Source organism: Zea mays, chromosome 1 (assembly GCF_902167145.1).
Source record: "Zea mays cultivar B73 chromosome 1, Zm-B73-REFERENCE-NAM-5.0, whole genome shotgun sequence".
NCBI classification, from domain to species: Eukaryota; Viridiplantae; Streptophyta; class Magnoliopsida; order Poales; family Poaceae; genus Zea; species Zea mays.
This window is the reverse complement of record NC_050096.1, coordinates 222,141,119-222,153,248: the sequence shown is the minus strand read 5'-3', so window position 1 is coordinate 222,153,248 and position 12,130 is coordinate 222,141,119. Positions and strand designations below refer to the sequence as shown.

The following is a 12,130-nucleotide window of genomic DNA, read 5'->3' as shown; positions in this document are numbered from 1 at the left end:
GAGACGAGCTCAAAACGAGTTCGGCTTAAGGATCAAGAAAATTAGAAGCGACAACGGGACGGAGTTCAAGAACTCTCAAATCGAAGGCTTCCTTGAGGAGGAGGGCATCAAGCATGAGTTCTCTTCTCCCTACACGCCACAACAAAATGGTGTAGTGGAGAGGAAGAATCGAACTCTATTGGACATGGCAAGGACCATGCTTGATGAGTACAAGACTTCGGATCGGTTTTGGGCCGAGGCGGTCAACACCGCCTGCTACGCCATCAACCGGTTATATCTACACCGAATCCTCAAGAAGACATCTTATGAACTCCTAACCGGTAAAAAGCCCAATATTTCATATTTTAGAGTCTTTGGTAGCAAATGTTTTATTCTTGTTAAAAGAGGTAGAAAATCTAAATTTGCTCCTAAGACTGTAGAAGGCTTTTTACTAGGATATGATTCAAACACAAGGGCATATAGAGTCTTTAACAAGTCCACTGGACAAGTTGAAGTTTCTTGTGACGTTGTGTTTGATGAGACTAACGGCTCTCAAGTAGAGCAAGTTGATCTTGATGAGATAGGTGATGAAGAGGCTCCGTGCATCGCGCTAAGGAACATGTCCATTGGGGATGTGTGTCCTAAGGAATCCAAAGAACCTCCAAATACACAAGATCAACCATCCTCCTCCATGCAAGCATCCCCACCGACTCAAAATGAGGATGAAGCTCAAGTTGATGAAGTAGAAGATCAAGCAAATGAGCCACCTCAAGATGATGGCAATGATCAAGGGAGAGATGCAAATGAGGAAGACAAGGAGGATGAAGAGCAAAGGCCGCCACACCCAAGAGTCCACCAAGCAATCCAACGAGATCACCCCGTCGACACCATCCTCGGCGACATTCATAAGGGGGTAACTACTAGATCTCGTATTGCACATTTTTGTGAGCATTACTCTTTTGTTTCCTCTATTGAGCCACACAGGGTAGAGGAAGCACTTCAAGATTCGGATTGGGTGGTGGCGATGCAAGAGGAGCTCAACAACTTCACTAGAAATGAGGTATGGCATTTAGTTCCACGTCCTAATCAAAATGTTGTAGGAACCAAATGGGTATTCCGCAACAAGCAAGATGAGCATGGTGTGGTGACAAGGAACAAAGCTCGACTTGTGGCCAAGGGATACTCCCAAGTCGAAGGTTTGGATTTCGGTGAAACCTATGCACCCGTAGCTAGGCTTGAGTCAATTCGCATATTATTAGCCTATGCTACTTACCATGGCTTTAAGCTTTATCAAATGGACGTGAAAAGTGCCTTCCTCAATGGACCAATCAAGGAAGAGGTCTATGTTGAGCAACCTCCCGGCTTTGAAGACAGTGAGTACCCTAACCATGTCTATAAGCTCTCTAAGGCGCTTTATGGGCTCAAGCAAGCCCCAAGAGCATGGTATGAATGCCTTAGAGATTTCCTTATTGCTAATGGCTTCAAAGTCAGAAAGGTCGATCCTACGCTCTTTACCAAAACACTTGAGAATGATTTGTTTGTATGCCAAATTTATGTTGATGATATTATATTTGGGTCTACTAACGAATCTACCTGTGAAGAGTTTAGTAGGATCATGACACAAAAGTTCGAGATGTCTATGATGGGGGAGTTGAAATATTTCTTAGGATTTCAAGTGAAGCAACTCCAAGAAGGCACCTTCATTAGCCAAACGAAGTATACTCAAGACATTCTAAACAAGTTTGGGATGAAGGATGCCAAGCCCATCAAGACACCCATGGGAACTAATGGGCATCTCGACCTCGACACGGGAGGTAAGTCCGTGGATCAAAAGGTATACTGGTCGATGATAGGTTCTTTACTCTATTTATGTGCATCTCGACCGGATATTATGCTTTCCGTATGCATGTGTGCAAGATTCCAAGCCGACCCTAAGGAAGCTCACCTTACGGCCGTAAAACGAATCTTGAGATATTTGGCTTATACACCTAAGTTTGGGCTTTGGTATCCTAGGGGATCCACATTTGATTTGATTGGTTATTCAGATGCCGATTGGGCGGGGTGTAAAATCAATAGGAAGAGCACATCGGGGACTTGCCAGTTCTTGGGAAGATCCTTGGTGTCTTAGGCTTCAAAGAAGCAAAATTCGGTTGCTCTTTCCACCGCCGAAGCCGAGTACATTGCCGCAGGTCATTGTTGCGCGCAATTGCTTTGGATGAGGCAAACCCTGCGGGACTACGGTTACAAATTAACCAAAGTCCCTTTGCTATGTGATAATGAGAGTGCAATCAAGATGGCGGATAATCCCGTCGAGCATAGCCGCACTAAACACATAGCCATTCGGTATCATTTTCTTAGGGATCACCAACAAAAGGGAGATATCGAGATTTCTTACATTAATACTAAAGATCAATTAGCCGATATCTTTACCAAGCCACTTGATGAACAAACTTTTAACAAACTTAAGCAGGAGCTAAATATTCTTGATTCTAGGAACTTCTTTTGTTAAATTGCACACATAGCTCTTTTAAATACCTTTGATCATGTCTCTTTCATATGCTATGACTAATGTGTTTTCAAGTCTATTTCAAACCAAGTCATAGGTGTATTGAAAGGGAATTGGAGTCTTCGGCGAAGACAAAGGCTTCCACTCCGTAACTCATCCTTCGCCGTCACTCCAAGCAACTCTCCATTTTTGGGGGAGAAACCATGAGCACCAAGCAAAAGGACTCCATCTTTGGTATAATCTTCACTCATTTATTTATGACCAAAGGAAGAAAGAGTAATTCAAGGGCTCTAATGATTCCGTTTTTGGCGATTCATGCCAAAGGGGGAGAGAGTATGAGCCCAAAGCAAAAGGACCGCACCACCACCAATTTCAAAAACTTAGTTTTTCAAAGAGTATTTTTCAATTGGTATCCTATTGTGTTCAAAAGGGGGACAAAGTAGTATTTCAAAAATGATATATCAAAACCCTCTTGAACACTAAGAGGAGGATCTCATTTAGGGGGAGTTTTGTTTAGTCAAAGGAAAAGCATTTGAAACAGGGGGAGAAAATTTCAAATCTTGAAAATGCTTTGCAAAATCTTATTCATTTACCTTTGACTATTTGCAAAAGAACTTTGAAAAGGATTTACAAAAGAGTTTGCAAAAACAAAACATGTGGTGCAAGCGTGGTCCAAAATGTTAAAAACAAAGAAACAATCCAGGCATATCTTGTAAGTATTTATATTGGCTCAATTCCAAGCAACCTTTGCACTTACATTATGCAAACTAGTTCAATTATGCATTTCTATACTTGCTTTGGTTTGTGTTGGCATCAATCACCAAAAAGGGGGAGATTGAAAGGGAATTAGGCTTACACCTATTTTCCTAATTGATTTTGGTGGTTGAATTGCCCAACACAAATAATTGGACTAACTAGTTTGCCCTAGTGTATAGAATATACAGGTGTAAAAGGTTCACACTCAGCCAATAAAATGACCAAGTATTGGGTTCAACAAAGGAGCAAAGGGACAACCGAAGGCACCTCTGGTCTGGGGCACCGGACTGTCCGGTGTACACCGGACAGTGTCCGGTGCACCAGAGGACTCCAAATCAAACTCGCCACCTTCGGGAATTTCCAGAGGCACTCCGCTATAATTCACCGGACTGTCCGGTGTACACCGGACAGTGTCCGGTGCTCCAAGGAAGAGCGGCCTCAGGAACTCGCCAGCTTCGGGAAACCAGAGCGGCTACTCCGCTATAATTCACCGGACATGTCCGGTGTACACCGGACTGTCCGGTGCAACTCCGGAGCAACGACTACTTCGCGCCAACGGCTACCTACAGCGCATTTAATGCACGCCAGAAGCGCGCAGAAGTCAGGCACGCGCGCGCTGGCACACCGGACATTGAACAGTACATGTCCGGTGTGCACCGGACATCCAGGCGGGCCCAGAAGTCAGAGCTCCAACGGTCGAATCCCAACGGAATTGGTGACGTGGCTGGCGCACCGGACATGTCCGGTGTACACCGGACTGTCCGGTGCACCATACGACAGACAGCCTTCACCAACGGTCATGTTTGGTGGTTGGAGCTATAAATACCCCAACTACCCCACCATTCATAGCATCCAAGTTTTCCAGCTTCCAACCACTATACAAGAGCTAGCATTCATCGCAAAGCACACCAAAAGAGATCAAATCCTCTCCCAACTCCACACAAAGCCTTAGTGACTAGAGAGAGTGATTTGTAGTGTTCATTTGAGCTCTTACGCTTGGAACGCTTCTTTTCTTTCGCATTCTTTCTTGTAATTGAGGCAAGAGACACCAATTGTGTGGTGGTCCTTGCGGGAAGTTTGATTCCCAAGAGATTTGAGAAGAGAAGCTCACTCGGTCTGAGGGACCGTTTGAGGGAAGGGTTGAAAGAGACCCGGCCTTTGTGGCCTCCTAAACGGGGAGTAGGTTTGCAAGAACCGAACCTCGGTAAAACAAATCCGCGTGTCACACTCTTCATTTGCTTGCGATTTGTTTTCCACCCTCTCACGCGGACTCGTTTGTTATTTCTAACGCTAACCCGGCTTGTAGTTGTGTTTATATTTGTAAATTTCAGTTTCGCCCTATTCACCCCCCTCTAGGCGACTATCACTGGGGTTGTCGGACCGTCCGGGCCAGGAGGGCGGACCGTCCGCGACCTTGCCAGAGGGGTCTGCTGGTGCAGCTATCTCTGTGTTCCTACGCAGACCGTTCGACTAGTGTTGGCGGACCGTCCGCACGTGCCAAAATGGATTGGGGCAGGGACTGTGTGTTTTTGAGCTCTTGTACTACGGACTATCCGGGGCTTTTGCCCGAGCGGTATTTGGTCCCAGGGGTGGACAATCCAGCATGGTTGGCGGACAGTCCGGCATGGTTGGCGGACATTCCGCCCATGTTGTTTAATAGGGTCAGTGCTCTGGCGTTTCAAGTTGACAGGTCCTGGACCGTCCGGCCTGGGCTGACGGATCGTCCAGGCCTGTCATTTTCTGACATCACTAATAGGTTTCAAACGAGAATTATAGCCGTTACTAGCACGGCGGACCGTCCGGCCATAGGGCGCGGACCGTCCGCGTGTGCGCAGATAGTGTGCTAGTTGCACATAACGGCTAGTATTGAGTTGGGGGCTATATATAGAAGTGGAGCTCGTGTGTGAGGGCTCTCTTGGCCATTCCTAGCATACATGGAGCTTATTTGTGATCCTCTAACTCAAACTCTCACGCTCCTTGATTGAGATTGCATTCTAGTGAGTGATTGAGAGCTTCTACTGCATTTGCATTCATTGTGATCCTTGAGGGACTATAGGTGGTACACCAGGCAAGCTTCATTGTCTTGTTACTCTTGGAGGTTGCCGCTTCCTAGATGGCTCGGGTGTTGTCTTCGTTGAGCTCTCCGTGAAGATTATGGAGGAGCTGCCGGTGTTGATTTTGAGGGGTTCGTGCCCACCTCGCTGGAGCGTCAAAGGCGGCGCTAGTGGAATCGAAGTATTGAGTGATTTCTTGTCCACTTAGCTCAAAGATCAAGCCGCCTTTTGATAGAGCAGCAAGTGAGAGCTTGAATTCTACCTCAACGTGGATTATGGGTGATCGGCAAATCACCGATACCACAGGATAAATTTCGATGTCATTCTCTCACTCTTTACTTATTACTTAGCAAATAGTTAGTAATTTGTGTGTTGTCTATCATTTGTAATATTACCATAATTGCTCATCATATTTTGTTAGCCTATCATAGCTAGGAAATTTATATGTCTTGTTGTTTTGTTTAAATTTCTCTAGTGTCTTTGATCTTAGTTAAAACTGTCTATTCACCCCTTCTAGCTGGTGTTCTAGATCCTACTCTGTGTTAGTCTGACCTATATCGTCTTGTGCTGAGCTGTGCTTTGAACTCGTGTTTTCGGACCATACTCGTGTCCAGCCCACGATCCTAGCACTAGTCCCAAGCCAACAAGAATAGTAAATATATTCAAGATAAGCATTAGCAATGTTTTTGTAATAAAAAAAGAAAATAGACATACTCTCTCCGTTGTGCTATTAGTTTTGCTGTTCTAAACCACAACCACTACGCAAGGAGTACAACTTCTAACGGTGTGTACGCAACGGCTACCAGTAATTTGGAAGCCAATAAAACAGCGGCAGACTGCGATCCTAATCCCAAACCGAATCTTCTCGCTGATCGCCGTGGTGGCCCAGCACTCGGTTGGATTTTAGACTAGTAGTTATTTAGTTAACTTGAAGCTCGTGTGCCACTTGCATGCAAAAGGAGGGAAGGGACAGCGAAGCGCCAACCTCTGCTTTGCCGGTCCGGGTTGGAACAGGGACGCGGCGGATCTACGCGGCTTACCTGTCCCGTTCACATGTTCAGTTCCGCGCGCGGCAGGCTAGCTGTCACCAAAAACATGCCGTCCACTGCCCAGAGGGCCCGTGTGTCCCATCGCATATATATTGCTCTGCTCCTGCAACAACTCACAAATCACAAAAGCACAGCTCGCATTCCTTGTGCATGGGTTTTGAGCTTTTGGGCGATACTAGCAATACGCAAAAGCTCAAGCAGAGCTATAGCTTCGGATGGCGTTTCTTCTAACGCTGCTACTACCGTGGTGGCCGCTGTCGCCGTGGCTCAGCCCCGCTGCGGCGTGGTTCATCTTCTTCAACGCCGTCGTCAGCGCCATTGCCGTCATGTCTACCAGCGGTAGCGGCAGCGGCGGCGCCGGGGCCACGCCGCCGTCGCCTACGCGCAGGCTCTGCCGCAGCGGGTCGTCTATGGTCCTGGATCGCCTCCGGTCCTTGTTCATTTTTTCCGTGGAGGTGGAGCAGCTGCCGATCGATGAAAGCAGCAGTGCTGCCGCGGCCTCGCACTGTTGCTGGCCAGAAGCAGAGGCGGCGTCCGCGACTGAGCGCAATTCACAGGCTGCGGCCGCAACAACCGGCGAGACGGCAGCGATCAGCAGCACCGCGCAACCGAGCGCCTCTGTGGCGGTGGCAACAGCCGTGGTCCACGCGCCTTCGGCACCGCCAACGGAGGAGGAGGGCAATGCAGAGAAGGAGCAAGAACATGATGAGTCTGCTATTAGCTTGGACGAGGCCTACGCGCTAGCCCATCGCCATCGCACGAAGCCGCTGGCGTCGCCGCCGTCAGCAGCAGCCTCTGCCACCGCTGCGTTGCCGACGGAGCACAAGAAGGTGGTGGCGGACTGGCGGAGGGTACCCAAAGCAGGGGAGGCGCTTGAGGGGAAGGCGGAGTTGAACGCGCGCGCAGACCTGTTCATCCGGCAGTTCCGCGAGGAACTCAAGCTGCAGAGGCTCAACTCCGTCCTCAACCACACCCACGCCCTTGGCTAACGGCGGCGCTGTAGCCGGTGTGCTACAATGTGCTTGCTCCATTGTTCACATGGCCATTTTTGGATTAATGTTTTTTTGTAATTAATTAGTTTATACAGAGTATATATAAGAGCAACTCGTTCGCTCGGCTCCGAATTGCGATACACATAAACAGGGTACGAAAATTACTAGAACATCACGTCAATTCTTGAACTTAGGGTCTAGATGTAGCTGCACAGTCCGTTGAGGCTGAGCAACGCTGCCCCCCGGCAGCCCCCTACCCTTGCATGGCGCCTGCAGGGCACTCACTCTACGGCCGCAGGCCGCAGTGCTGTCCCCTGCAGCGCCCCCTAGCGCGCGGTCCCCTTCTCTCTCCCCCTCAATTTAGAGGATCACTGTTCATCCCCTACAACACTGTGCTGTGGGGCCACGAGTAATTGTTAGTAAATAAAAAATTGGTAGTAGATATAGAAAATGATATTTTATAGTTGTAGTGGGGTATAGGGAGAGTATTTAGGGGGAACCGCTGCGGGAGATGAAAATATAGGGGGTAAAATGTTGATGATGTGACCCAAAAAAGTGATATAGGGAGAAAAATTTAGGGGTAACGCTTGTGGATAGCCTGAGAAGAGCACAACAGAAAAGAGCTAATAGGCTGTTTGGCTAACAAGAATTGGCGTGAATTGAATCATTTTCCAAGAATTGGTCTGTTTGGCTGTCCGTGGAATTGAATTGACCGTTTCAACATAATTCCAAACCCAGCAAATATGACCTCCTCTCAATTCAAACCCTTCACCATCGGAAAAGGCCAGAAAGGAGGCTAGGGTTCGACACTTTAATGCCCTCCCCGTCTCCGCCGAAGACCGTCGCGTCGCTCCGCCATCGAAGAAGCAGCTCGAGTGAGTCCTCTACCTTGCCCTCATCCATCTCCCGTCTTTCTCGTCCTCTTCACCATGCGCTATACCGATGCCGACGTGCACAGGGACGGTTTCGAGTGGGGTTGCGTCTATCGTGCTCTAGCTGCCCCCGCGTCCACCGCCACCTCCTCCATCTCGCGCCTCCGGTCAGTGTGATCTCCCCTTCCGAGCCTTGGCTTCTAGCCAGCACCAGTGGTGAGCCTCTGTCAGGTCCTTGCCGACCTCATATTATTTTTCCTTCATTTCTGCAGTTTCTGTTCTCTAGTTGCCCCCGCGTCCACCGCCACCTCCTCCATCTCGCGCCTCCGGTCTGTGTGATCTCCCCTTCTGAGCCTCGGCTTCTAGCCAGCACCAGTGGTGAGCCTCTGTCAGGTCCTTGTCGGCCTCGTATTATTTTTCCTTCGTTTCTGCAGTTTCTGTTCTCCAATTAGCATATTCCGACAGCACCAGTGAGCCTTCACTTCTAGCCAGCACCAGTGGTGAGCCTCTGTCAGGTCTTTGCCGACCTCGTATTACTTTGCCTTTGTTTCTGCAGTTTCTGTTCTCCAGTTAGCCTATCCCGACAGCACCAGCGAGCCTTTACTTCTAGCCAACACCAGTGGGTTTCTGCAATTTCTGCAGGCTCTATTCCGACAGGGCATAATGGATTCTTTTTGTTATGGGATTGCCTCAGTGAGATTGTTTTTAATGCCCAAGAGATTGTCATATCTGGATATTGTATGCATATGACACTCGACGTGCTCCAAGATCTTCCCCTGACAGACCTGTAATCTCCTCCCTCGACATGCTCATGCTCAGAACCCTTCTAGTCCCTTGCTGTCAAACAGATACTTTTTTTACTACTCTCTAACACTGTCACGGCTATCTTTAGCAAGAGATATATGGTACAAATTACCCCATTCCATTGGATTAGCTGGGTCAGTTCCTAGATGCACTGAACCTAGCTTTTCTAATTGGTGGCACAAAATAATAAGAACCGAGAGGAAACACAGGAAGGGACTGAATTTTTAATTATCCTGGGCACTTGGGTCATTTAGAAGCATAGGAATGCTTGTGTCTTTAAGGGTGTTTTTCTATCTATAGAGTGCAGCAAATAATTTTTTTGCAGTCCGTATTTGGTGATGCAGCAAGGTGCCAGTAGTGCATAGTTTATAGATTACTTGCAAAATTTTGCACAGATTACTTGCACAATTTATAGATTACTTGCACAGTTGATGCAGCAAGTTACTTGCACAATTAGGTTGTTGCATTCCATGTTTTTCTAAATTGACTGCTGTTTTAGGATTTGTCGCGCACGTCGTTGCCTGAAGCTTTATCTAGTTACCTCCAACAAATCCTTCATTTTCCATGGCTACACCGATACTTCTCTTTCAACTCGTGCTACTACTAGTAGTGTTTTTTATTCTTGTGTAGAGCCTTTTGCTTTCGACTAGAATGACTAATTGCATATAAATTATATGTTCTAGATATCAAATCAATATGCTAATGAGGAGAAAATTAAAAGGAAGAGAAACAAGTGAAAGAGGATTGTTGTATTAGATGTTTCTATTATGGCTATAATTGCAAACCGGTATCAACGAAGGAGACCTAGACACATCATAGATGCTAACGAAATTCAAGAGAGAAATGTTGAGTGCAGGAAACAAATGCTACGTAATCTGTACCAGGGTTCAAATGTATATTGCTATGACAGTTTGCGCCTAACTAAGAGATCTTTTAATGACTTGTGTGTCATCTTACGGGAAAAGAGTGGCCTACACGATACCCTAACTGTGTCGGTAGAAGAAAAGGTTGCAATTTTTCTGCTTATTGTGGGTCATAACACCAAAATGAGGCTGATTCGTAGCACATATGGGTGGTCCCTTGAACCAATTAGTCGACACTTCAACGAAGTGCTTAGAGGGATTCTATCTTTAAGTCATGAGTTCATCAAGCTTCCTGATCCAGAAACCACTCTACCTGAGGATCCAAAGTGGAAATGGTTTGAGGACTGCCTAGGTGCACTAGATGGCACACATATTGATGTGAATGTTCCATTGACTGACCAAGGTAGGTACAAAAATAGGAAGCAACGGATCACCACTAATGTTTTAGGGGTTTGTGATCGTCAAATGAAGTTTTCGTATGTCTTGGCTGGATGGGAAGGGTCGGCCTCAAATTCACGCATACTACGTGACGCCATGTCATGGGAGGACTCATTTGTTGTTCCTAGTGGTAAATACTATCTAGTGGATGCCGGATATACAAATGGTCCGGGATTTCTCGCCCCATATCGATCTACACGGTACCACTTGAATGAATGGACTATTCAAGGCAACAATCCATATACCGCGCGAGAGTTGTTCAACCTACGTCATGCAACAGCTAGGAATGTGATAGAGAGAACTTTTGGGTTATTGAAGATCTGATGGGCAATCTTGAGGACCAGCTCGTATTTTGATTTAGAAAATCAGGTATAACATAGTAGGTACTCAATTAAAATTCAATTGTTAGTTTTTAATAGTGTATTGACTTAGCCATATTTTTCTATGCAGATTAGGATCATACATGCCTGCTGCATATTGCATAATTTTTTGAGGGATCGACAAAGAGATATCGATGATATTCTAATACATGAAGTTGATAGTGTCATCTCTGTTGCTCCTACTGAAAATCAAGGAGAAATGAGTCTGATTACACATGTTGAATCAACTAATGAGTGGCATGATTTTAGAGACACCAAAGCTAGTGAAATGTTTGCTGATTATCAAGCGAGACGTGGTCAAAGTTGATAGTTGTATGCTTCTGTTTTCTGTGTATGTGTATGCTTCTATTTTCTATGTCTGTGTCTGTTCTAAACCTTTTGCCTGTGTCTATGTACGCTTCTATTTTTTATGTTTGTGTTTGTTATGAACCTTTGTTGATTATCATTCTGTTTGCTGAACCTTTATTGATGCAAGGTGACTCACTGTAATGCATGGATTTCTATGTCTGTGTCGATGATGGCACTCCCAATGGAAAGAAGGAAGAGGTGGCTTATGATGCAACTAAGGAAGTGAACAACTTATGTGTGAACTTAGATGTCTTTGTGAAATTGTTGTGTGAGAATTTGATGGCTTTGTGAAACTGTTGTGTGTGAGTTTGATAGCTTCGTGAAACTGTTGTGTGCGAACTTGGTGGCTTTGTGAAACCGTCGTGTGAAAATTTGATGTCTTTGTGGAACTTTTATGTGCTAACTTGATGCCTTTATGAAACTATTATGTGTGACTTACCTTAGTGGAACTATTATACATATGAATTTAATAGTTCCTGACAGTTGTAAATTGTTCACGCTCATTATTAGAGCAGATGCAAAGCCTAGATATTCTTACTTGTTTGTATTAAAATTCCGTATGCAAAGTATACAACATCTAGAATTTAATTGTAGGAATTCAATTACTTGTATAACCAAACGAAAATAATGGAATTCAATCACTTTCTAGTCGATTGAATTCTAAATAATTCATTTCTTGGAATTTATTTCTTGGAAAAGGTTCCATTTCTAGCCATCCAAATGAGGTGTAAAAGAAAATAAGCAAGCAACCGTAGTAGTACGGTTTACGAAAGGTGACATGATGTTTAAAAGTGCAGTCATGATGTTTAAAAAAACAATCTTTCTATTACCTCCCCTGTTATATTTTCAAATATACCATTCCACTCTTATCAACACGTTGGTTTGTATTGTTTACACTAAGTGGCTGTAAAAGGAATTTGGACGCCTAAGGAGTAAATTAGAACTTCTATTACTCCCACTCTAAACTTGGCATCTAATTAATCTCTTAAACAAAACATATGTGGATAACAAAGCAAGCTAATGTAAGTAAGATTTTTTCTAAATGTTGCTACATCTACCGCAAAAGGAGTTATCCAACCTAAGTTCTAG

General features: G+C 45.5%; 1 protein-coding gene across 1 annotated transcript; it reads left to right on the top strand.

Moving 5' to 3' along the window:
- The first annotated feature begins 6,461 nt into the window (after positions 1 to 6,461).
- LOC100276385 (uncharacterized) lies at positions 6,462 to 7,459 on the top strand. The gene has a single exon (NM_001150190.2). The coding sequence runs from the start codon at positions 6,560 to 6,562 to the stop codon at positions 7,331 to 7,333; it is 774 nt and encodes a 257-aa protein (NP_001143662.2). The 5' UTR covers positions 6,462 to 6,559; the 3' UTR covers positions 7,334 to 7,459.
- Positions 7,460 to 12,130: the final 4,671 nt, after the last annotated feature.